The sequence below is a fragment of the Oryctolagus cuniculus genome, chromosome 1 (genome assembly GCF_051225735.1).
Source record: "Oryctolagus cuniculus isolate XC-2025 breed Fujian yellow rabbit chromosome 1, ASM5122573v1, whole genome shotgun sequence".
NCBI lineage: Eukaryota > Metazoa > Chordata > Mammalia > Lagomorpha > Leporidae > Oryctolagus > Oryctolagus cuniculus.
The window spans coordinates 79,403,123-79,429,893 of record NC_142867.1 but is presented as its reverse complement, the minus strand read 5'-3'; the positions used below and the strand labels follow the sequence as shown (position 1 = coordinate 79,429,893).

General features: G+C 41.3%; 1 protein-coding gene and 1 long non-coding RNA gene across 3 annotated transcripts in view; one reads left to right on the top strand and one right to left on the bottom strand.

Annotated features, from left to right (window-relative positions):
- Positions 1–13,801, bottom strand: part of LOC138850260 (uncharacterized) — a 120,808-nt gene extending 107,007 nt beyond the window's left edge. Inside the window, exons 1-3 of one of the 2 annotated variants that reach the window (XR_016219090.1) lie at positions 13,496–13,801; positions 5,535–5,647; positions 4,419–4,452 (exon numbers count right to left, since the gene is read on the bottom strand). This is a non-coding gene — a long non-coding RNA (uncharacterized LOC138850260). The remainder of the gene's footprint in view (positions 1–4,418; positions 4,453–5,534; positions 5,648–13,495) is intronic. The other variant, XR_011390012.1, reaches the window with a different exon arrangement.
- The window catches only part of CTSC (cathepsin C), a 48,347-nt gene continuing 34,805 nt past the window's right edge, over positions 13,230–26,771 (top strand). Inside the window, exons 1-2 of the mRNA XM_002708644.6 lie at positions 13,230–13,468; positions 15,445–15,590. Of these exons, the coding sequence (XP_002708690.1) occupies positions 13,297–13,468; positions 15,445–15,590 (318 nt within the window). The 5' untranslated portion in view covers positions 13,230–13,296. The remainder of the gene's footprint in view (positions 13,469–15,444; positions 15,591–26,771) is intronic.

Genomic DNA, 26,771 nt, shown 5'->3' with positions numbered 1-26,771 from the left:
ATATGAGTGCCGGTTCAAGTCCTGGCTGTTTGACTTCCTATCCAGCACCCTGCTAATGGCCTGGTGGAAGCCCTGGCTCCTGGCTTCAGATTGGCCTAGCTGTAGCCACTGTGGCATTTAGGGAGTGAACCAGCAGATGGAAGACTCTCTCTCTAACTCTGCCTTTCAAATGAATAAATAAATCTTTAAAAAAAAAAAAAAACGCTTATTTTTAAAAAAAGAAAGTGGTCATGAAAATACCTTGCAACATGGCTCATCAAGCTGTAACTGATTCAAGCTCTTGAAAAGCATCTTTTTATGGGAAGTCATAATCTCAGGGCAGGTATTTTGCCTAGTAGTTAGATGCTGGTTGAGATGTCCACATACGCATCAAGAGTATCTGGGCTTGAGTCCAGCCTCCACTCCTGTTTTCAGCTTCCTGCCAATATACACCATCGGAGGCAGCCGGTAGTGGTTCCAGTTGGTTGGGCTCCTGCCACCCGTATGGGAGACCCAGATTGAGTTCCTAGCTCACAGGTTCACCCTGACCCAATCCCTGGCAATGGTGAGCATTGGGAATCTCTCTCTCTCTCTCTCTCTCTCTCTCTCTCTCTCTCAAACAAGAAATACATATAACTAGTACAAGAATGTGTATGGATCTCATAATATGAGAACATGTAAGTATAACAATATATCCCATAATATTTAAAAAAGAGGCAGGGGCAATGTAGACATGGACCAGGTAAATAATCACACATGCTCTGTTTTACAAAGGAAGACTCCTCAGAGGACGATATCCAGTACTATACTATAAAGGAGTTTCTGTACATCTCCACTTTGGAAAAGTATGACCTGGGAATGTCTCCCGGAAGCAAAGGGAACCATCTCATCTTTATCTTCCTGGCCAGCAAGTAAGTTAGTCCCTGGGCCTGTCTGCAGACTCTACTTGCAGTGTCCAAGAGTCTGTTTCCTGAGATAACAACCTTTAAGAGAGTCTACCCCAAGTTATGTAGAAATATTACAAAGAATCATCTCCCAAAAGCCCTATGTTTTTACTTTTAAATAATTTCCATTATTGTTACTGCTAATAGTTATTAATGTTATTTTATCAAGTCTCTATAACAACCACATAATATTCATAGCTGTGTAAAATCTGGAAAGCTGGGTGCACAGTGATTCAGACTCCCTTACTTTGCATGCTGTAGGTGTTAGCTAATCTTGGCACTAAATTAAATGTAGCCCAGCTTCTCTGAGCCCCGGTTTCCATAAAATAACATATTCTGTCTAACTCTAATCCACATTAAATTATATGATTTAATTATTCCATATGTCAGAATGCCAAAAATACCCACAATTGAGTGAATAAATTCATTCAAGTTATTTTATTTGAAGGAACTTGTCTAGTCATAATATTAACAAAATGTAGTTGTATTAATCAAGTCAAGTGATCCAGTACATTATCTGTGTGCAGAAAGATCTTTTTAAATATCTTTTAAAATAAAATTCAGCATGGGCAGGAGGGAGGGTTGGGTGGGAACTATCAATATGTTCCTAAATCAGTATATATAAAAGACATGAAACATGTTTAACAAATAAAATTTTAAAAAAATAAAATAAAATTCAAAGATTTTGATTCTGTTCACATGCTAATTCCACAGAATATTTCTGGAGCAAAAAGAGAACTGTGATTTTGGAGAAAAATGTTAATAAGATGTGATAAAGATTACAGGAATCTTGGGCTGGTATTGTGGTGAAACAGGTTAAGTTGCTACCTATAGTGCTGGCATCCCATAAGGGCACTGTTTAGAATCTTGGCTGTTCCACTTCTGATGCAGCTCTCTGCTAATGTGCCTGGGAAAGCAGTGGGCCCTGCACCCACATGGGAGACCTGGATGAAGCTTCTGATCCCTGGCTTTGGCCTGGCCCAGCCCTACTCATTGCAGCCATTTGGGGAGTGTACTAGTGGATTGAAACTTCTATCTCTGTCTCTCCTTTGTGTGTAATTTTGCCTTTCAAATAAATAAAATAAATCTTAAAAACAAAAGATTTATTTATTAAAAAAATTACTGGAATTTTAAACATGCTCGTAATAGTTTCCAAACCATGTGGCTTATTATTTTATCCATTCAGACTTGTATGATGGTCTCTATTTGTGTGATGCCATGTGAACAATATGACTTCACAATCACATTTGTTGAAAGAACATAAGAGGGCCAAGTGCTGTGGCACAGTAGGTTAAGCCTCCTCCTGTGGTCCCTCTTCCAATCTAGCTCTCTGCTGTGGCCTGGGAAAGTAGTAGAAGATGGCCCAAGTCCTTGGGCCCCTATACTCGAGTGGGTTACCCAGAAGAAGCTCCTGGCTCCTGGCTTTGGGATCAGCTTAGCTCCAGCCATTATGGCCATTTGGAGAGTGAACCAGCAGATAGAAGACCTTTTTTTTTTATCTCTCTTTCTCTCTGTCTGTAACACTACCTTTCAAATGAATAAAAATCTTAAAAAAATTTTAAATGCTGATTTTATAGGTCAGAATTTTTAAATAATCTAATACATAATAAAATCAATCATAATACAAACTTTATCTACTTAAAAAAAGAAATAAATTGGATAAATTGGAAATGAGACAAACTATAAACTACTTAAATTATCTAACAAACATATTTCATATTATAACTTGTGAGATGCAGGTTGCTCAGAAGAAAAATTAGAGCCTAAAATATCAACCATTATTAAAGAAAAAGACTGAACTAACATAATTAAATTAGGAAAAGAAATGTAAGATGAGTTAAATTAGGAATAAAAAATTACAAAATAAGAGATGAGATTAGTTGAAAACAAGCAAAACATTAGGGTAGATGAATGTATATGGAGAAAGCTGGTTATTTTTAAATAGTATACAAAATTTAGATCCTCTTAATTTTTCATTATGTAAAAACAAAGAGGAGGGAAATAGCAAAGGCACAACTTTGAAGAAACCAAGGAATTTTGAAAATGTTTTGAATGATCCTAAAGTTCATATGGGCTAAAAACTGACTGAGAAAGCTGAGAAAAATATAAAAAAAAATCAGTAAGAGAATTTGCTTTAAAAGCAGATCAGTAGAGCAAAACAAAATACTTCAGTGTTTGTTGGAGTTGAATATCTTCAGATTTTTAACTTAAATTTAGAGTGAAAATAAGGTTTATTTAGTAAATAATGCTGAAACCATTGGTAGACAAAAAGGCCACTGAACTCCTCCCATATCATAACATACACAAGAACTAGACCTTGGGTAGGTCAGAGCCATAATATGAAAAAATACTGAAATGATAATTATGTAAAACATTTCAACCAATTTTAAATATTTAAATTTAAATCAATTTAAGGATTTAAAACATCTCAAAGAAAGGAGATTTTTGTGGATGGAACAGAGGATGGAGGAGGACTGTCTGGCATTGTTGATAGAAATGTGATTTGCTAAGTCTCTTCTGGACACTTATGCATATCTATTGGATCCAACAATTGTGTCCTGTCACTTTCCTACAGAAACAAAGCATCTGTAGGAAGGATACACTCATATACTCAAGAATTCTTATTGCAAAATTGTTTGTCATGGCAAACAAGCTTGGAACTAACCCAAATGCCATTTAATAAAAAAGCAGTTAAATAGATGTTACAGACCTTAAATCTCATGTAAATATGTCCCATAAGTGAATTCAATTTCTGGAAGCACAGAGATCTGTATTTTATTATTGAGAGGTAGAGAGACAGGGAGCTCCCATCTGCTGGTTGAATCCTACCCAAATGCCTGCAATGACATGGGGGACCAAAGCCTGGAGCCAGGAACTCAATCAAGGTCCCCCACATGGGTGGCAGAGGATCAATCACTTGGGCCTTCACCTGCAGCTCCCAGAGTATGCAACAGCAGGAAACTGGAATGGGGAAGAAAACTGGGACTTGAACCCAGGCACTTAGATGTGGAAGGCAAGTGTCCCAATGGTGTCCCAACTACTACAGCAAATGCCTGCCTCCTTATACTGTGTTTTCAAGAATGAAAGCATTTCACTGAGAATGAAATTAAGTTGAAGAGAAATGTTTATGTATATTCCCTTTTCAGGAAAATAAACCACAAAATCCACACATATGCACATCAAAATAATGCTGATAGTACTCCCATAATGCTTACTGTATGACAGTATTTTTCTAAGCATTTCATGTAATAATTCAGTCAAGGCCTCATTACAACCTCATGGGTAGGTATTAATGTTATCCTGGTTTTACAGATTAGGAAGCTGAATCAAAATAGTAACTTTCCTAAGTCCACACAGGTAGTAAGTGGTAATGTCAGGATTCAGACCACAGCGTTTCAGTTCCAGAATCTGTGCCCTTAAATATTGTTTGTCTTTTTTGTGATGCATGCTGTTAATGGCTGGGTAACTTTAGTAAAAGATTTGAAGGGTACCCACCAGGAAGTGGATGTGTAGTATCTTGCTTGGCAGGCTGTGTGGAAGAAATGAAAAAGAAAAAATGGAAAGTAGGAAAAAAAAAAAAAAACTGTGGCCCAATACCAAAATAGAGTTGATATGTTAAGTAAAATTTATAGAATGCTATATCTCATAATAAAATACAAAAACAATTAATAAGACAAAGACAAGAAAAGTAGGCATAAAGATGATAGAGTTGAGGTCTCATTCCCTCAAACTTCTGTCACTTTCATTTTTAGTCTCTGCACTGAAGTTATTTCTCTCTCTTTCTTCGTGGGGAATAGGGTGCTAGGGTTGTGTAAAGTAGGGGAGAAATGCACAAACCGCTTCATCTTTCTCACTGATTGTGCAAATAAGACATCTTTAATATTTCTCTGTCATTACTTGGGAGTGATATCCGATTCTTGAGGAAGGAGTGAACTTCTCACCTTAGAGAAACTAATAGTCTCAACTTTGCCAACCTTAAGCCAGCCCAGCTGCTGATCTGGTTTTGTTCACTTCCTGCTTAGATTCTATAGCTCTGCAGTTTTAGAATTCACCTCGTTTGACTTCATGTTTCCTCACAGTAATAATCTACAGGGAAAAGGGAAGTGAACTCCAACCACAAAGCTTTGAGAATAAAATGCTGATACGTGATTTAGCCTTCCTGTTGTCTAATGTGTGTTTATCACTTGACTTAAGAGTAGCACTCCAAGTATTCTGGGTCAGCTTCCAGAATTTCCAGATAATTCACACTAGTATGTTCACTTAAAATACCTGTTGTTGGGCCAGCACTGTGATGTATTGGGCTAAACCTCCACCTGCAGTGCCTGCATCCCACATGGGTGCCACTGTGTGTTCTGGCTGCTCATTTTCCCATCCAGCTGTCTAATATGGCCTGGGAAAGCAGTAGAAGATGGCCCAATGCTTGGGCCCCTGTACCTGTGTCAGAAACCCAGAAGAAGCTCGTGGCTCCTGGCTTTGGATTGGCCTAGCTCCAGCCTTTGCGGCCATTTGGGGAGTAAACCAGTAGATGAAAGACCTTTCTCTTTGTCTCTCCCTCTCTCTGTCTGTAACTCTATCTCCCAAATAAATAAATAAATCTTTAAAAAAGATTACCTGTTGTTCGGGCTGGCATTATGGTGTAGTGGGTAAAGCTGCCAGCTGCAATGCGACCATCCACGGTTCCAGTCCTGGCTTCTCCACTTCCAATCCAGCTACAAGCTAATGGCCTGGGAAAAACAGCAGAAGATAGCTCAAGTATTTAGGGTCTTACCACCCATGTGGGAGACCTGGAGGAAGCTTCTTCTTCTTCTTCTTTTTTTTTTTTTTAGATTTTCTTTATTTATTTGAGAGACAGAGTTATAGACAGTAAGAGGAAAAGACAGAGAGAAAGGTCTTTCGCTGGTTCACTCCCCAAATGGTCGCAATGGCCAGAGCTGTGCCGATCTGCAGGGGCCCAAAAACTTGGGCCATCTTACTGCTTTCCCAGGCCATAGCACAGAGTTAGATTAGAAGAGGAGCAGTTGCGACTAGAACCAGCATCCATATGGGATGTTGGCACTGCAGGCAGAGGATTAACCTACTGCAGAAGAAGCTTCTGGTTCCTGGCTTCAGTCTGGCCCAGCTCTGGCCATTGAAGCCATCTAGGGAGTTAACCAGCAGGTGGAAGACTTCTCTCTTTCTCTGTCTCTCCCTCTTTCTCTGTAGCTTTGACTTTCAAATAAATAATTAAATCTTTAAAAAGTACCTGTTGTTGCTGGGGCTCACTAGTTGGTTCCTTGTGTTAGATGAAAGTGAACAAATTAAAGTAAGAAATATAAAACTTAATGTCTACTGAAATAAATGTTTATCAGTTAAAAATTTGCTCACAACAAGCCTCTTTTCTTTTTAAGCTTTGTTTATTTGAAAGTCAGAGTTACAGAGAGGCAGAGGCAGAGAAAGAGAGAGAGAGAAAGAGAAAGAGGTCTTCCATCCTCTGGTTTGTTCTTCAAATGGCCACAACGGCTGGAGCTGGGTTGATCTGAAGCCAGGAGCTAGGAACTTCTCCCAGTTTGCCTATATGGGTGCAGAGGCACAAGGATTTGGGTCAACTTCTACTGCTTTCCTAGCCATAGCAAAGAGCTGGATGGGAAGTGGAGCAGCTGGGACTCGAAGCGGTGCCCATATGGGATGCCTGCACTGCAGGCGGCAGCTTTACCTGCTATGCAACAGCACCTGCCCTCAAGCCTGATTCTTAGAGCTGGAGAGTAAACACAGGTAATTTTAATCAGCATACAATAAATATTTAGTGAGGACCTAGTGTGTGCTAGGGATACAGTGATGATCAAAACTGACAAAGCACCACAACACACATCTTATATTCCAGAGGGGCAGATACTTAATACATACAACAACTGTACAAATTAAGAGGGCGATGAAATGGAATAGCTAGAGAAGGTAACTTCTGCTCATATGGTTAGGGGAACCCTTTTCTGATGAGGTAAAAAATTCATCATTGGGAATTTCATAAACCCCGAGAATGAGCAATCATTGGAAAACTGGGCAATCCGCATTGTGGCATAGCAAGTAAAATTGCCATTTGGGTCGCCTGCATCCCATGTGGGTGCCAGTTCATATCCTGGCTGCTCTACTTCCAATATAGTTCCCCACTAATGACCTGGGAAAAGGAATGGAAGATGACCCATGTGTTTGGATCCCTAACAGCAATGAGGGAGACCTGAAAGAAGTTCCTGGCTCTTGGCTTCAGCCTGGCTCAGCCCTGGCTGTTGCGGCCATCTGGGGAGTGAAACAGCAGGTGGAAGATCTCTCTTTCTCTCTTCCTCTGTCACTCCCTCTCTCTATTTTACTCTGTCAAATGAAATAAATAAATTAAAAAAAAAGAAATAAAAACTGGGTGAACTATTTAGGCAGAAATGATGGCAAAGTGGACAGATAACAAATAGAGAAGGAACCTATAGTATTTGAGGATCAAAAGCTCTCATCAGCCGAATGTTCAGGTACAGAAATCTAATTATTCAGTCCTTTTACCTTCCTTCTCACTTATCTTCCTCCCTTCCTTTCTTCAGTTTTATTAAGAAGATCAGTGAGTAAATACCAGCCAGGCTCTATGACAAGACTTAGTGTACAAAATTAATACAGATCACCATCAAGGAGTGTAGGAGCTAGTGGAAGAGGCAATCCATCAGATAATTGTAATGACCTGTGAATACAGGAATAGGAGGCTAGAGGAAAGATAACTTCACATCTGCCTAGATTCAAGATCAGAAGGACAGAAACAGGAGTGCAGTCTGAGACACCAAAAGACCTGAACAAAGCTTCAGCTTCCTCTTTCTGTTTGGGAACAAATCGCTGGCTGTAGCCAGCGGTTTCCCTACTGTGATTGCTATGGAGGTGCAGTGCCCGCACCTCTCCTCAAGAGAGCGCCTGTTGTAGGAGTGCTGTTTGCAGACAGCTTTCCAGTTGAGGCCGATGACTAAGCACAACACAGATAGCCATTTCCGCCTAAGGAGAGCTGCTCTTTGAACTGTTTAGTTATGCACCAGAGTTCCCTGCTGGGCAGGCTCAAATAATCTCTATGCTACACTTTCTCCTTTGTTCTTTTTAAGGCTTATGGATACATAAGTATCTTCCATCCCTTGTTTCATTCCCCAAATGCCCTCAGTATTCGGGGCTGAGCCAGGCTGAAATCAGGAGCCAGAAACTTCATCTGCATCTCCCAGGTAGGAGGCAGTAATCCAGGTACTTGGGCCATCCTGTGCTGCCTCCAGCATGCAAATTAGCAGGAAGTGGATTGGAAGCACAGCAGGACTGGATTCCTGGCACTCTAATATGGGATGCTGAAGTCCCAAGTGGCAACTTAACTCTGAATCACACCACCTGCCCTTCAGAGTTACATTTCCGAATCTGCTTCTCTGCAGTTCTCATTTCATTCTTCTCACAGGTGTTGCACCTATGATGTCATCCAGGGCGTTTTCTTCCTAATCCTCTTTCCACCTCACTTTTTCCTTCACAGGCTTTACTACCTAATAACTTCTTTGAGCCTCAGTTTGATCTGGCATATAAAGTAAATGAAACAATGTTCCTCATACATGTGTCTAATAATGAATTGGGATAATATGTTTTCTATCTTTAAAATGTAAAGTGCTAGATAATTAAAAGTGTTATTGTTATTAATTATTGTTATCATTGTTGCCACCAATGTCATAACTATACACAATACCAAATGCCATCATACAATGTTGATATGTCAAGTTCTTCCTCTATTTCTAAAATCTTTCTTTGTTTAGATGTGCATACCTGTACAGTGATTTTCAGATTTATCCCGAAGGCAAAAAAAAAAATGGAAATCATAATGATTTTTGCCAAATACCATGAAATATAAATTTATGTCCATCATATTATTCAATAAGTACTTGAACACTTACTATGTGCCAGGAATTATTCAGCATGTTAGAATTACAATGAACATGGAATGGTGCTGTGGGTAGCAGGTAAAGCCCCCGCCTGTAGTGCAGGCATCCCATACTGGCGCTGGTTTGAGTCCTGGCTGCTCCACTTCTGATCCTGCTCTCTGCTTATGGCCTGGGAAAGCAGTGGAAGATGGCTCAAGTCCTTAGGCCCTGAACCTGCATGGTAGACCTGGATGAAACTCCTGGTATCTAGCTTCAGATCGGCCCAGAACCAGCCATTGTGGCTATTTGGGGAGTAAACAAGTGGATGGAAGACTTCTCTCTCTCTCTCTCTCTCTCTCTCTCTCTCTCTCTGCCTGTAACTCAGCCTTTCAAATAAATTAATAAATCTTTTTTTTTTTAAAAAAAGGAATTTCAATGAACAAGATTTAAAATCTCTAATTAATTTGGAAAAGTTTTCTAATATAAATAGGAATCAATGCAGTGAAATCTCCACAGAGGACTGTATGAATTCACTTAGTCTTAAAACAAAATAAGGTAGTCATGGGTAAGATAAGTATGCACATTTTATAGAGGAGAAAACTAAGTCATGAAAAGAAGTAAAATAACATCCTCAAGAATAAAGAGCTGGTGAGTGTCAGAGTCAGACTTGAAAAAAAGTGGTACTCTCAAGGTCATCCATCCCTCTCTCCTCTCCTTTCACTCCCTCTCTCTCTCTCTGAGATATGGAAAACATCATAGTTAGTGAAATAAGCCAGTCTGCAAAGGACAAATACCATATGTTCTCCCCGATCTGTAATAACTAAAAGAGTTCCTGAAAGGTAATGTATAGAAGTGAAATTGACACTTTGAGATGTGATGACTTTGAAAAGCCCTTGACTCTACTGTTGAGAAACAGTTTTTTATATACTATTTGCTGAACTCTTTACTTCGTATAGAGTCAACCGTATGTGTATACAGTTAATTGAAAACAGATCTGAGGCCAGCACTGTGGCATAGTAGGTAAAGCCTCTGACTGCAGTGCCGGCATCCCATATGGGTGCCAGCTGCTCCACTTCCAATCCAGCTTTCTGCTGTGGCCTGGGAAGGCAGTAGAAGATGGCCCAAATCCTTGGGTCCCTGCACCCACACGGGAGACCTGGAAGAAACTCTTGGCTCCTAGCTTTGGATGGGCGGCATTCCATCCATTGCGGCCAATTGGGGAGTGAACCATCAGATAGAAGACCTCTCTCTCTCTGCCCCTCCTTCTCTCTCTGTGTAACTCTGACTTTCAAATAAAATAAATCTTAAGAAAAAAAAAAAAAATAGGGGCCAGCGCCGTGGCTCATTTGGTTAATCCTCTGCCTGTGGCGCTGGCATCCTATATAGATGCTGGGTTCTATTCCCGGTTGCTCCTCTTCCAGTCCAGCTCTCTGCCATGGCCCGGGTAGGCAGTGGAGGATGGCCCAGGTGTTTGGGCCCCTGCACCCACAAGGGGGACCAGGAAGAAGCACCTGGCTCTTAGCTTCAGATCGGTGCAACTCTGGCTGTAGTGGCCATTTTGGGGGTGAACCAAGGGAAGGAAGACCTTTCTCTTTTTCACTGTCTATAACTCTAGCTGTCAAATAAATAAATAAATAAATGTTTAAAAAATGTTCATGAAATACACTAAACCAAAAATCAAGGCACAGGAGGTTAACTCTTGACTTTTTTTTTAACTTTTATTCAGTTTATGGATTACAATGGCTCCCCCCCATAACCTCCCTCCCACCCGCAACCCTCCCATCTCCCACTCCATCTCCCATTCCATTCACATCAAGATTCATTTTCAATTATCTTTATATACAGAAGATCAATTTAGTATATATTAAGTAAAGATTTCATCAGTTTGCACCCACACAGAACAAAAAGTGTAAAATACTGTTTGAGTACTAGTTATAGCATTACTTCACATTGGACAACACATTGACAGAGATCCTACATGAGGAGTAAGTACACAGTGACTCCTGTTGTTGACTTAACAAATTGACACTCTTGTTTATGGCATCAGTAATCTCGCTAGGCTCTTGTCATGAGTTGCCAAGGCTATGGAAGCCTTTTGGGTTCGCCGACTTTGATCTTGTTCTGACAGGGTCATAGTCAAAGTGGAAGTTCTCTCCTCCCTTCAGAGAAAGGTACCTCCTTCTTTGAAGACCTGTTCTTTCCACTGGGATCTCACTCATAGAGATCTTTCATTTAGGGTGTTTTTTTTTTTTTTTTTTTTTTTTTTTTTGCCAGAGTGTCTTGGCTTTCCATGCCTAAAATACTCTCATGGGCTCTTGAGCCAGATCCGCATGCCTTAAGGGCTGATTCTGAGGCCAGAGTGCTGTTTAGGACATCTGCCATTCTATGAGTCTACTGTGTATCCTGCTTCCCATGTTGGATCATTCTCTCCCTTTTTTATTCTATCAGTTAGTAATAGTAGACACTACTCTTGTTTATGTGATCCCTTTGACTCTTATACCTATCAGTGTGATCAACTGTGAACTGAAATTGATCACTGGGACTAGTGAGATGGCATTGGTACATGCCACCTTGATGGGATTGTATTAGAATCCCATGGCACATTTCTAACTCCACCATTTGGGGCAAGTCCAATTGAGCATGTCCCAAATTGTACATCTCCTCCCTCTCTTATTCCCACTCTTATATTTAACAGGGACTCTTGACTCTTAATAAGTGATAATACGACATTCAGCAAGTGATTCTGCTTTCAGTTCTCCACACAATATTCCAATGAATCCAGTATCCTAAGAGGTCTCCAAGATCCCCTTGTACTTACCATTCATTGAATAAAGACCATTTTAAACTCTTCACAATTAAGTGTGCTATTTTGATTCTCCCTATCAAAGAAATGTCTAGCTTATTTGACCCTACAATAATAATGACCCAATAAAAATGGTAATGTTTTAACAACCAGTGACATACTTTACAAGAGGTTTAGAAAAGCAATGTTACTCTGTTTGTGTATGTTTAAATAGTAAGTGTGTTAGCCTAATTTTTATGACGGCAATTTTGAGTCCTAAAATTGTTTATAAAATCTAGCAGTGAGGCATTGGTCTCTCCATGGGCTCTGTAGTTTGTGCGCCCATTGGAGAGTCTTTATATCACTGAGCTTTCAAGGACAATTCCACTTTTCACACTGAGATTGACTTTCAGGCTTAGAAACCAAGATAACGATATGAATTGCACTTACTTTAACATTCAAGAACACTTTTCTGAGTGTTTGAAAGCCAGAATCCGAGAAAATAACAATGAGTAAGTTGGACTTGCTCCCTTTGAATGCTTATATTCTGGTACAAAAGGTGGACATATAAATATTTATTTCTGGCCAGTTGGATGGGGCAAAAACACATGTGCCTAAGAGGACTGGGGTACATCAAGTGTCTTGTTCATCATGGTGTCACTGGGCCTGACACCTAGTAAGTTTGAGTAAAGAAAGCTGCTCCAATTACCAAGGACAGACAGGAAAGCTCATAAGCTATTACAAGATGACCCTAAACCGAGCATGGAGGCACCTGGAAATGGTGCTACCTAATATTTGTGGAGCACTGGATTGGCACACTGTTACCACCCCTAAGACAGCCTTTTGCCATCATCGGTCCCATTTGTCTGCCTGGGCAAGCTGCTTCCTGTCTGGACCTCCTGCTTTTCATCTGTCAGACAAAAGTGGTTGAGCAATATTACCTCTTACAGGTTATTTCTCCCCCTAACTAAATGCCATAAAGTTAAAAAAAAAATCCCATAAAGTTCCAGAGGCAGGGGGAGGGGTGAAATGCAAAATTAATAGGTACCCCAAGACTGAAAGTTTGCACAAATTCTCTTGTGGACAAACAGGCAAATCAGAGAACCAAACAAAGCCAAGCAAATAAAAAGGTAGAGTTGGGAAAGGAAGGAAGAGAAATCCTCAAAGTGGTTGGGGGTGAGTAAGCACAGTTTTTTAACGGAAATAAAGCCCAGCTTCGATTATGAGGCTATTGATCCCGAGAAGACCAATGAGATAATAAAAGCAGCCGAAGTGAACTTCAGTTGTTACACTTCCACCTCTCTCTCTCTCTCTCTCTCTCTCTCTCTCTCTCTCTCCCCGCAGAAGGAGCAAAGTCAGTGTCTGCAGGGTCCCTTCGCGGCCCTCTTCAATTCTTATTCTGGTTACCCTGGTGTATCCTCCGTTAGCTGCTGAATAAGGTTCCCGGGCTCTCCAGGAGTTCAGGGTCAGCCGCAGCCAGGCATGGGCAGTGCGAGCACTTCAGCCCCCACCTGGGGGGCGGGACTGCGCCCGAAGCCCAACCCCATCCCCACCCCCAAACTGCGCCGTAGCCCCGCCCCTCCGGGCCGCGGGTTTCCGGACCCCTGGCTATTTCTAGGCGCGCGCGGCCCAGGCTGTGTTTCTGCGTACTCCAGGCGCTCCGGTGCCTGTTGGCGTCCCCGCTCCGGTGCAGGCTCTCGCCACCATGGGTCCCGTGTGCAGTCTGCCGCTCGCCGCACTCTTGCTGTTCCTTTCCGGGGTCTGCACCGTGCTCTGCGACACGCCTGCCAACTGCACTTACCCCGACCTGTTAGGCACCTGGGTCTTCCAAGTGGGCCCTAGTGGTTCGCAGCGCGACATCAACTGCTCGGTCATGGGTAAGCTGCCGGCGCCCCTAGACCCACCTGCTTTCCCGCGCCGGCCTGGGACTCCTCAGGGTCGCCGCTTTATGGCTGCTGAGCCCTCGCGGTGGCTCCCGCACCCCCACTCCACCCCGACCCGGGTGGTTGTGCGCGGTCGCGGACGTCTGCGAAGGACAGCGGTCAGTCTCTTGGCTACGTTCTCCAGTGCCAGGGCCGCCAAATTAAAGTTGGCCCGAGAACTTTCAGCCTTACACTTTCTTTTCCTGGAGCTTACACGCTTTTTCCAAAACTTTTTTTTCCCCCTCTTACTTTTTGTACTTTTTGGGTTGGGTTGGGTTGGGTTGTTTCAGACCTGCGGTCTTTTGACTCCCCGGTCCAATCGGGTAGTTTTTGAAATTGTAGTGAAGACAAAAAAGGCTCAACACAGCAAGTCTTTTCTCCCTCTGTGTGTTTGCGGGAAAGGATCCATAAATTCCAGCGATTTTTTTTTTAATATGAAAGAAGGCTATGATGTTTTGTATTAAATTTCAATTCCGTAATAAGAAATAGTGAATACCCCTGTGTGCAAGGCTCCTGCTGGTGGTGGGGGAGGGGCAGAATAGGTGCAAAGAGGGTGACAGGTGAGACACGATGCAAATAATTATAAATAATAATAATAAAAAAGTGTGCACAGCACAAAAGAGAGAAATGCTTCAGGGATTCAGAAGCTAGAAATTCACTTCCAGGGTCACTGGGCCTTGGCCTCAGAGGTTTTGATTTGGGTGTAAGTTGATGCTGCAAGTCCTGGAAAATTTGGGATGCCACTCCGCACTGTTGTATGTATTGTAAGAATATACACAATCTTAAAAAAGAAAACAAACAAACCAGAAAAACCCCTCTCGACTCAGTAACTATATTTACCCTGAGCCAAGTGCAATACCTGGCTCCAAGAAGATTTAATAAATCTTGTGTCTTAGCCAGATCCCTTCAGTTAGCATAGCTATCTCTAGGACAAAAATCTGGTGAAAAAGAGAAAAATGTAACAACTGCAAGTCAGAAAAATCACACTTAGCCTGCCCAAACCCTTGCAGCCTGTGACTTGTGCAGAATGAGTAGGGCTCCCAGCTGTTAACTTCCTTGTCAACAGAACAAATTAGAGAGGCAGATTTAGCAGTCTTAACTCCACATGACTGCATGGTGTTTTGTAATCCTGGGCATTATAACCATTGATAGTTTTAAACGTCGAGGTTGGGCAGAAGGGACATCAGGATTTGCACTGTGCTGAAATCTCCCAGGTCAGAGAATTAATTGGTGCCATGGAAAAACTGTCTCCAGGGAGAAATTTGCAGATGGATACAACTGAAACCTTTTCAGGCAGCCTCTTCCTGAGGAGCCGCCTTTGAAATTGGAGACATCCACACATCCTCGCCCTAATCTTCTGGAGCTTCATGGTATAATTCCTGTCAGCAAAAGTTAGTCTTATAGGATAAGAACCTGGGGTTTGCTGAAAAATTGGAGGAAGGATCCAGATTCCAAAGTTTGAAACTGCACAGCCTTGAAGGGGAAAGGACCCCACTTCTCATGGACTTAACACATTATCCTCCTTATGATCTTATAGATAGGCTGTTTATCTCTTTGTCATACGTTTTCTCGTGTTTTTCACTCTTTGACTATCATTTCGCCTTCTAAATTCTGTCTATAATTTTGAGCACATCCCATTCCTCCGTTGAACATGTTTGTCCATGTTTGGATGCGATGCAGAAGTAGGAGCTATGCTTTCTGGAGTGTTCCTGCTTTCTGGGATACATGGTGCTTCTCTATCTCTGGGAACCATCAGCAACTGTGCAGAGGTGACGAGTGAGAGACAGATTTCTTCATACCCAGGCTGTGTTACCAAATGTAGTAGTATAAAAGGAAAACAACCAGATCAAATAATGGAAATCCTTGAGAAAATTTTTCTGCTCATTGATATTCAAATAATTTTCCTTTGTTTTGCATTTCCCTTTCTTTAGGACCACCAGAAAAAAAAGTAGTAGTACACCTTAAGAAGTTGGATACAGCATACGATGAACTTGGGAATTCTGGCCATTTCACCATCATTTACAACCAAGGCTTTGAGATTGTGTTGAAAGACTACAAATGGTTTGCCTTCTTTAAGGTTAGTTTTGTCGGAAAGTGCATTTGTGTTAACCATGACTTGATATCTGATGCCTCCTCTGATCAGGAGTCTCTCAGAATTTTAACTTTAAATTATAAGGATAAACACAGTGGATACCGCTCTTAAGAGAAGTTAAATGGTATACTTTTGCCACTCTCTTTAAAAATGATTTCAGTAATTAAAAAATACCTATCTATATTTGAATGTATATAATCCACTATATTTAAACCTAGGTTTTGGTAAGTATGGTTACATTCTTTGTTTTTATTTTTTTTTAACTACTACGCCTTCATTCTTAAATGTTGCCTTAGTCATTGAATATATACTTTGTGCTGAGTATGTAGGAATGGTAGAGAGACTTTACATTTTTGTTTTCTTGGAGTTCATATTGTCCTTGTCATTGCATCTAAGTGATTGACCTCAATGACTCATTGAAGAAATACAGTGCACTAAATATATTAATATGAATAGCTTGTTTGACTAAACTAAGACAAAAGAAATGGAGAGCTTAGGAGTCACTTCCTAGACTAATTAAAGTAAAAGGTAGGTAACGCAGCCTGTTGAGCACGTTTTCCTTACTAAGAAGGAACTTTTGTCCTTATCGTATACATAAACACAGCTTCCAATTACAGATGCACTGAACATTAAAATAGTTCAGAAAAAATTCTAGTCCATCCTGTATGTTCTGAAAGAGTTGAAAATTTTCCTGTAGATTGAGTATTAAATGATTCAAGTAAACTGTACCCACAAGTCTGAAACTAGCTGTTTCTCATTATACATAAAATAGGGTCTAAATAAAAACAGACTTTCTTGTGGGAAAGAGTTTACGGCCTTTGGAACATCTGGTAAGGGTTGGCCATTGGCAGAGATTTGTGGGAAAGTGGAGAATGAATCTGTTAAAGACTGCAAAAGACAAAGCAGCAACACAGGCATAACTTCTAAGACTTGTAATTTTTCATGTGAGTTTTGGTTTTTCACCATGATCTAGTGTTCTGTCTGCAGACCATGTTTAATAGAATAATAACTTCTAACAATTTGTTTCTTAAGGACTCTTTTTAACCCATGAAACTCAGTTTTCAATTTTGTGAATTTTTTTTTCTTTAAGATATTTTTTTAAATTTATTTGAAAGACATAATTACAGAGAGAGAGAAAGAGAGGTCTTCCATTCCATTGGTTTACTCCCCAAATGACCACAACAGCCAGAGCTGAGCTGATCCGAAGCTGGGAGCCAGAAACTTTTTCCACATCTCCCATGCAGGTGCAGGGGCTCAAGCACTTGGGCCATTTTCTGCTGCTTTCTCAGGTCATAGCAAAGAGCTGGTTTGGAAATGGAGCATCCGGGACTTGAACTGGTGCCCATATGGGATGCAGGCACTCCAGACTGGGCTTTAACCTACTGCACTGGCCCCTGAATATTTTCAATGTGATATTTATTTCAAAGTACTGTAGGTGATATATTTGTTACTCACCCTAAGTCTTTATAAGTGTCCTATGTACAGAAGATAAATGTAATAGGCTAATATGAAAACAAAGAATAGGAGATATGGAGAAGAAAAGTTGTCTCTGTCTCACTGGCTTGACTGGTCTGATATTCAGCTGGTGGAGTTACTCTATGCATGCTGGCCTTTGGTGATCAGCAGTCCATGTCATCCCCATTAATTATGTATTATTTTTGAAAAATCTTAACAATATGTGAATTTTAAAAAGTGTAAGCTGTAGCTGGCGCCACGGCTCACTAGGCTAATCCTCCGCCTGCGGCATCAGCACCCTGGGTTCTAGGCCCGGTCGGGGCGCTGGATTCTGTCCCGGTTGCTCCTCTTCCAGTCCAGCTCTCTGCTGTGGCCCAGGAGTGCAGTGGAGGATGGCCCAGGTCCTTGGGCCCTGCCCCCACATGGGAGACCAGGAAGAAGCACCTGGCTCCTGGCTTCAGATCAGTGCAGCACTAGCTGTAGCGGGCATTTGGGGGGTGAACCAATGGAAGGAAGACCTTTCTCTCTGTCTCTTTCTCTCACTGTCTAACTCTGCCTGACAAAAAAAAAAAAAAAAATGTAAGCTGTATGTGGTAGATGTGTTCAACCTGAGTAGAATTCCTGGTTTGCTAATTGACAGATTTGTGACTTTGCTGACCTTTGACAGTTATTCTGTCACAGCCTTTCAAAAGTTCTTTGCCCTCAGATCAAACTACCTATGGAAATATTTCACAAAAATAGAGGTACTCAAGGAAGTTGTTTCCACGTACATAATCTCCTGTCATCATCCTCTTCCTCCTTTTCTTCTCGTTTGACTCATGGTAAGCATTTGTACCTGACAGTGGAGGAAGCATGTGATGGTCCTCAAACTCTTGAGGAATCTTGAAACCAAAATATGAAGAGGGAAGCTCCATAGAACCACGAAGAGTTTATTAGGATAGCTTACATGCAGGATTCCAGACAACGGTGGTCCAATGCTTGGGGCACAAAATGGTGCAGCAGGGCTTTCTCTGCATAGAACAGAAAAAAAAGGTTTTGTACTTTCACAAATCATAACAAAGCTAGGGATTAGACCTTGTGTTACTACATTATTTCACTATTCTTTTTTTTAAATACTTTATTTGTTTTTTATTTGAAAGGGAGAGTTACAGAGCAAATTGGGAGGAGAGAGGGAGAGAAAGAAGTAAGGGCAAAGAGAGAGAGAATGAGAGAGATCTTCCATTTGCTGGTTCACTCCCTAAATGGCCTCAACAGCTGGGGCTGAGCCAGGCAGAACCAGGAGCCAGGAGCCTTCTTCTGGGTCCCCCAGGTGGGTTCAGGGACCCAAGAACTTGGGCCATCTCCTGCTGCTTTCCCAGGTACATCAGCAGGGAGCTGGATTAAAAATGGAACAGCTGGGTCTCAAACCAGCGCTGATGTGGGTTGCCCACACCAGCCTCAGTCTTTTACTATTCTTTAGGTTCATCTCCTTAGGCATCTTGCTGGGCTGTCCTACTTAATTAGAAAAGCTTGCGATAGCATTTAAGCTTTATGGCTGGAGAGTGGCTACTTAGGCTGACAGATGGTCAGCTTGCTTCTGAGAGTGAGCAAGATGCAGTGTGGACTTACTGTGGTTTGCTGTTGCACAGGTTGATACTTGCTTACAAATGAAAGTGGATGAAACAGCATTCAGTTGGGAAATATGTTGAATAAATTATTATGTGAGTGGGCAGTGGGGTGTAATATATGGTTTGCACATTTGGCTTAGAAAACTTTTTATTCTTCAATTCTGCCAACTTGGAGAAACTGGTGGGGAAACTTTTAAATCATCATTTAATTTATGGAAACATAATAATTAGGATTAGACAAGGGAAGTTTCTCTCCATTAATATTTTTTTCATCAGTTTGCTCTCAGTTTTAATATGAGTCTAGAGCCAATAGGTAGGGAGGCTGGCTGGCTGAGGAATTGAAACAGTACCTTTCAGTTCTTGTTGAATCATAGTGTAAACAGACTTGGTATTTCACCATAGTCTCGGGATAGTATTCATGTTAGTCAATAGGAAACTGCTTTTTAATTTCAAATGAAATTTAAAATGTGGCCCCTGCCGCGGCTCCATAGGCTAATCCTCCGCCTGCGGTGCTGGCACACCAGGTTCTAGTCCTGGTCAGGGCGCCGGATTCTGTCCCAGTTGCCCCTCTTCCAGGCCAGCTCTCTGCTGTGGCCAGGGAGTGCAGTGGAGGATGGCCCAAGTGCTTGGGCCCTGCACCCAATGGGAGATCAGGATAAGTACCTGGCTCCTGCCGTCGGATCAGCGCAGTGTGCTTGCCGCAGCGCGCCAGCCGTGGCGGCCATTGGAGGGTGAAACAATGGCAAAGGAAGACCTTTCTCTCTGTCTCTCTCTCTCACTGTCCACTCTGCCTGTCAAAAAAATAAAAAAAAAAAAAAAAAGAAAAGAAATTTAAAATGCTCTGCACTACACATGAAAATGAGTCACTGTGTATGCAGGGGATAAGTTAATGATTAGACTAGTGCTTTGAAACCCTGCCTGTTCATGTTTCTGGATAGCGTTGTCCAAATGGATATTCTCTCATTAGGGATACCTGTTGATTTTATTTTATTTTTAAAGTGTATTGGGCAGAACCATTTTCAGAGCCATTTTTTAAGAATAATGATAATAATAATAGTAAAACTAATAGGATTGTGATTTAAAAAAAAGAAAACTCAAAAACTCTCGTCAGTAGTTAGGCCTTTTGATAAAGATCATAATTTCAGTGAGTAGAGTACAATCTAAATAAAATATTTATCTTTAAAATCTAATCAGGCAGTTTCAGATAATATAATTTGTACAATGATAAAATGCCATGTTATTTTCACAAATAAACTGTAAGAGCGATGGGAAATGGTTTAAAAATATAAGGAAAATTACGCAGTGTAGCTGAGTAGATGATAGGAAATTTAAGCATTTTTGGTGCCATTTGTTAACACAAAAGCTTGTTGGACTTTACCACAAGCATCAGGGTATTTCCTACTGTGTGCTGGGGAAACCATGCTGGGAAAAGTGCATAACACAAGAAAAATGCAAACTTGTTGAATGAGTGAAGCACAGAAGAATTTTTCCCACAAGCTTAAAAAAATGAGAAATCATCAAACTTAAGTAGTACTTGCTATCCACTTTTTAAAAGGAGATTTGTTTTATTTATTTGAAAGGCAGGGAGAGAGAGAGGGAGAGATAGAGAGAGAGGTTTTCCATCCATTGGTTTACTTTCCCAAAGGCTACAGAAACCAGGAGCCAAGAGCTTTTTTGGGGGTATGCCACATGGATACAGGGGCCCAAGCCCACAGGCCATCCATCACTGTTTTCCCAGACACGTTAGCAGGAGGCTAATACAGTGCTCATATGGGATGCTGGTGCTACAGGCAGCGGCCTTACCTGCTGTGCCAGAACACAGGCCCCTGCTATTCTATTTTAAGTGTCTTATGTAAATTTTAACATGATCTACTCAGCCCACTGCCATTACAAAAATATTTGACAAATGATCGCCCAGTATACCTGCTGCCCTTACTCTGTGTTGTTACTCTACTTATCAGTTGGCTTTCTGGATCTTTCCACTGACTAGACAAGACATTACCATGTACTTTCTTCTACCCTTTTCAGATATCCTTTCATTAAATTACTTCTAATTGTTATTATTCCCAGGTTTTTGTTTTTAACTTACTTGAAAGGCAGAGTGACAGAGAGGGGAGAAGATGAGAGATCCATTATTTCATCCTCAAATGGCTACCATGGCCAGGGCTGGTTCAGGCCAAAACCAGGAGCCTGGAGCTCCATCTGGGTCTCCCACATGGGTGGCAGGGGCCCAAACACTTGGGCCATGTTCTCCTGCTTTCCCATGTGCATAAGCAAGGAGCTGGATCAGAAGTGGAGCAGTTGATATGAACCTGTGCTCTGATATGGGATGCTGGCAGCTTAATCTGCTGCACCACAGTGCCAGCCCTCAAGAGTTTACTGAGTAGGTGATCCATGCAAGGTGTTCTGTTAGGCTCCTGCTCCATCTTCTGCTTGCTGTGAGCATTCCACAGCATCCTGTAGCCCAACAAGCAGGCAGACACAGCTTCCTTATTGTCTGTGTAGCTTCCAAGCGATATTGATACCACTTCACTCCTATCACTTGGAATTGCTTTATTTAGTTCTTATTCAGACTTATCTGCACAATGAGCGGTTTTCTTGATTTGGGGTTCCTGAGTCCTTGTTTACTTGGCTTGAGAAATTGAGGGTGGGGTAGGGATAATCTATCTGTTTTGCATATGACTCCAAGCTATATAAAAGCTTGGAAAGAAATCTTGACCCTGAATGTTTTTGTATAGTTTGACTTAGGTAGGAAGAATAGGTGCATTTTTTAAAGTACTTTATTCAGTTCCATCCAGGCATTTGGTTATCTGAACACTTTATATGAGTTACAAACTCAGATACACTTTCAGCCCGGGTACCTAAGCATTTCAGACAACTTCATGTGAAGCTATAAAGAGTAATTAGACCTATGGCGAAATTAAAACTTACCTAGAGGTATTCAAATTCAAATTGAATTTTCTATTAAAAATCTGGCCTGCCGATAGCATTGGCAGTTGTTTTGGGCAGGACATTTACCATTTGGTCATAGTCGGCATATTCCAGCAAATTTGCACCTCTTAAAAGTATGTGCAAGTGTAGCAAAACTGGAAAGAATATACAGAGATGCTTAAATGTCCCTGACTATATGTGATGGGAGGGTAAGAGATTATTTTTTCTTCTCTATGTTTTTATGTATGGTGTTCATTTTGTATCATGACATATGCAGTACCGCTCCGTACAGCATTCCATCTTCCCTACCAATTGCCTGGAGGAAGGACATCCCATGAAACAGACTAAGCTCAGAGAATGCCCTCAAGTTTAATCAGCTTTCTAACCTTTTATGCTTTCTTAGTTCACTTTCTCTGAAGCTGTAAAAGAAACTTGCTGGAGAAGGAAGCTGTAGGAAAGGAACTCAGATTTCATTTTGAATATTAAGCTACTCAAGGGCCAAAGAAATATGTGGGAGGGAAACTAGTCTCATTATGGCTGAAAATTTATTTAGCGTTATTAAAGCAAATCTTATCGGTTTATAATTGAGCTCTTATTTGGGATCTATGAGGTTTTTTTTAAGATTTTATTTATTTATTTGGGAAGTAGAGTTACAGACAGTGAGAGGGAGAGACAGAGAGAGAAAGGTCTTCCATTTACTGGTTCACACCCCAAGGAGCCGCAACGGCCAGAGCTGAGTCATTCTGAAGCCAGGAGCCAGGAGCTTCTTCCAGGTCTCCCACGTGGGTGCCAGGGCCCAAGCACTTGGGCCATCTTCCACTGCTTTCCCAGGCCATAGTAGAGAACTGGGTCTGAAGAGGAGCAGCCAGGACTAGAACCAGTGTGCCTATGGGATGCCAGTACCCAGGGGAAGGATTAACCTATTGTGCCACAGCACCAGCCCCAGGCACCTATGAGTTTTTTAAATACAGTATTATTTTTAAAGTTTTTATGTTTATTTTTATTTATTTGAAATGCTGATAGAAAGAGGTATCTTCTACCCACTGATTCACTTCCCAAATGCCTGCCTCAGCTGAGGCTGGACCAGATTGAAGCTAGGAGCCCAGAATTTAGTTTGGGTTTCCACATGGCTAGCATGTACTTGAGCCATCAGCTACTGCCTCTCAGAATACATATTAACAGGAAGCTGGATCAGAAGCTGAATGAACCAGGACTTGAACGAGGCACTTCTATTTGGAATTCAGGCATTCCGAGCTATGGTTTAACCACTGTGCTACAATACTCACCCTGGCCTTTTAATCTTTACAGAGCTAAATGCTAAAAATATATCACTATAGGTGTTTCCAAAACAAGATGCTACTCAAACACAAGAACAATTTGTTGAGAATACCTTACCAGAGAATTTTGTTGCCCATTTGAGTGCTAGCGATTTGTAAACTTCAAATTTGTCCCAAGAGCCAGAAATATGGACTTTATTTCTCCAATAAAGGATGTGGGAATCTTGTGCCATTTTCCCACTGTGCCTTCTGGGTTCAGTTGTTGGATACAGCAATTTTAGAAGAATTGTTATTGAGACGTGTATTTTTTAAAATATAGATTTAGTACATTGGGTTCAAGTTTTTTTTACAGCTTGAGATTTACTTTTAAGATGGTTCGAATTTTGGCAAAGAAGCAGTGTAGAGCTTAATGCATACATAACAATTTTACATGTTTTTTTTTTTTTTCAAGATGGTGCTTTGTTTCAAGCTAATGACTCAGTTTGCCATTGTGAACTCTTTGTAGGATGTCACAGATTTTGTCAGTCAGTTGTTCATGCAGCTGGGAACTGTGGGGATATATGATTTGCCACATCTGAGGAACAAATTGGGTGAGCTACACTGATATATTTTTAACCTTCTTTTTAAAAACAAGCTTTTCTCCTTCTTAGTGGCTTATGCAAATTAATAACTGTTTTCATCAGAGACAGGGAAACTGAAGAGTTTTTGGTTTTCCTTTTCATTGCTTGCTTCAATCTGCTTATCTGCCTCTTCTAATTTGGCTGCACCATATACGGTAAATGCTTTTCCACTTTAGTAGATTATGTTTGCACAGATCAGATTAACTCTCCCATGAAGATACTCGTGACCAGAGCAGACATGAGCCCTGAAAGGTCAAGACCCAGTTGAGAAAAGGTTGAAGTTCACCTCACTTTCTTGAAGTAGCTTTGCTGCCTCCAATTGCTTCTTCTTCCCCTGTGAAGAGTCCTTCCGGAGAGACCATGTGAGGCTGCAATATTTTAGGTCTGTGTTCCAGGAAAGAAGGCGGCTCTTTCACAGAAATTGAAACCTGACAGCTCATCCCTGTAGACATCACCTAGCCTTTTAAAATTGGCTTCTACCAAGAACATAGATTGTTGACTTGGAAGAGGGGGATTTTTTTTTTCAGTCTTTACATTCTCCTCACACCTTTGGAAGGAAAATTTAAATCATTGCTTAGACTTGGTTCATAAATTTAGACGTCTAACACTTCAATGGAAAAAAATGGGTGTTTAGAGAGTAAAGTTGATAGGGACTTACCCTTCTTTGTGTTTTAGTATAACATTGTTTCCCTTCCTCCTTTATTTGGCTGTTAACAGAAGTGAAATATGAAAAAGGGAACTGGGACAAGTGTTGGAAGCACCATAGCTTTGTCCTAAATCAGCAGTTTCCAGACTTCATCACGGAGCAAAGTGGCCCACACGACTACTGGTGGGCCCGCTGATTGCTCGTGTCTTCATTTCGTCTGGTTATGCTGTAGGGATTGTTCAGCCTCTGATAATAACAGATCAAAGTGATCATTAAAGCTGAAACTCATCAGATGTTTCTTCTTAGTTCTTTATGGTAGTAGAATAAGTATAGAATGTGTTAAATAGTTTTCTTTATTTCAGAACTTCCTATAATCTTTAATATACAAAGATAGCTTAGATAGAACACAAAACTGTCCCAGAATACGTTCATTATTGCATTTTCCCACAAATAAATAAGGTACTCTGAGTGCAGTTGATGAAATTCTGTCCCAAGCCTCTTCTCTTAGTTAGGGAGAAAGTTCCCCCCTCCACCACTTGAAAAGATAAACTGTTGCCTTTGTTCTGTAAAAGCCTAGCACCTCCACATACAGATTCAAGAAGCACCAAGCCCTGCATTTAGAATTTTAAGGTATACATGTTAATGTACTTATGTGGCTATAATTTACCCTGTTTCTTAAGCACATTTCAAAATTATATTAGGTTTATACCATGGCAGTTCCTTTTAGATGCATGTGTTTCTTAAGCAAGTTGGCTGCATGCACAATACGTGTTGCTTAAGTATCCTGCTTGAGAATGGCTTTTTCTGAATGTCTTAAGTAACATCAAAAAATCCTAGGATCTCAACTATTAATGCTGTTTTTTTTTTCCTTTTTACTTAACTGAAATTAATATGAATACATATGAAGAGACAAGTATGATCCCTGTTGGCTTATAACTCTAGTTTTTATTGTCTTATAGTTATTAAATAGAACATCTGTTGAGGGGCTCTTTTAAACCCTCAGCCAAGAACAGACTTTGGTGCTAAGAGACAGAACTGCCTGCTGCAGTGGACCTACCAAGAGCAAGCTAGCAGAGGCCTCTAGCAGCTGCTGTCTTTTCTGGAATCTATTTGCATGTAAAATGCAGAGGAGTCCTGCTATCTACCTCCAAGGGCCCTGCCCTCCTGAACATTTCCTTGGAGACGGGTCACCACCATTTGGGAGTGTGAACAACCAGAGACTGTGCAGGAAGCAAAACAGAAAGTCATGAGGAGACGGAGTCTTAGGTGGCTTCATCCAACGTCCAACGTTATTATGAGCAATGTAAAACATGTGAATTTTTTTCCTCCTGTGGATACTCTCCTGTTGAAATTATGTTTCAAACTGGACAGCATTTGAACTTTGTGCTTTGTTTTATTCACATTTGGATTGTCTCTTCCTGAGTACTTTCCTTGCCTCGACTTACCTTGAAAAATTCCAGGACGTATTGTAAGGAGAAAATGATGGTTCAGGTTCTTTTGAGATGCACAGATAGAAATTATTGATGAGAAGGTGGTCCTATGGAAGATGCATTTACATGAAGGAAAAAGCAGCTTCCTTAGACAAGCCAGGCTGCTAGGGAGTATTCTTCTGCATATTACAGACCTAGAGTACTTCTGGCCTGAAAAATGGTGTGGTTAATATCTTTTTTTTTTTTTTTTTTTTTTTTTTTTTTTTTTTTTTTTTGACAGGCAGAGTGGACAGTGAGAGAGAGACAGAGAGAAAGGTCTTCCTTTGCCGTTGGTTCACCCTCCAATGGCCGCCGCGGCCGGCGCGCTGCGGCCGGCGCACCGCGCTGATCCGATGGCAGGAGCCAGGAACCAGGTGCTTTTCCTGGTCTCCCATGGGGTGCAGGGCCCAAGCACCTGGGCCATCCTCCACTGCACTCCCTGGCCACAGCAGAGGGCTGGCCTGGAAGAGGAGCAACCGGGACAGAATCCGGCGCCCCGACCGGGACTAGAACCCGGTGTGCCGGCGCCGCTAGGCGGAGGATTAGCCTAGTGAGCCGCGGCGCCGGCCCGTGGTTAATATCTTTTAAAAATTAGGTTAGTATCTAAAAATTAGATACTCTTATGCTAAGAACTTGACACTATATTAGTTTTAAAAGCCTTATAATATATATATTGTTAGTTTGTAGATACAGAAAATTAGTCTCATAGAGTGCTTAAGCTCATACAGCTTCTAACTAAAATGCTAGAGCGTGGCTTTCGGGCATGAAGACTTCCCACTGGCTGAAGAAGTAAAGAAGGCCATTTCACAGACCAGTAAGTGGTATGTGGAGTCACACTGGGGTAGATATATCTAGTGGAGTCCAGTCTGTAAGCATTGCGAGTATTGGTTTAATAGGTGAGGATGTGTACTGCCTGGCTCTTGTTGACCCCTTAGAGAAGAATTGCCTTGAAGCCTGGGTTTCATTATCTGAAACTGATTAAGGAAATACTGACTTTCCTGCCTAAACCACTATGCTTTCATTCAAGATAAACACTCACTTTCTCATTCCCTTTGACATCTCAGCAATTGAAGGGGAGATTTTAAACTTCAGCTGAAATGCCCTTGTCCAGGGGACTTCTGTTGATTACGCTGTTGTTCACACTAATTGCTCACATTCCGC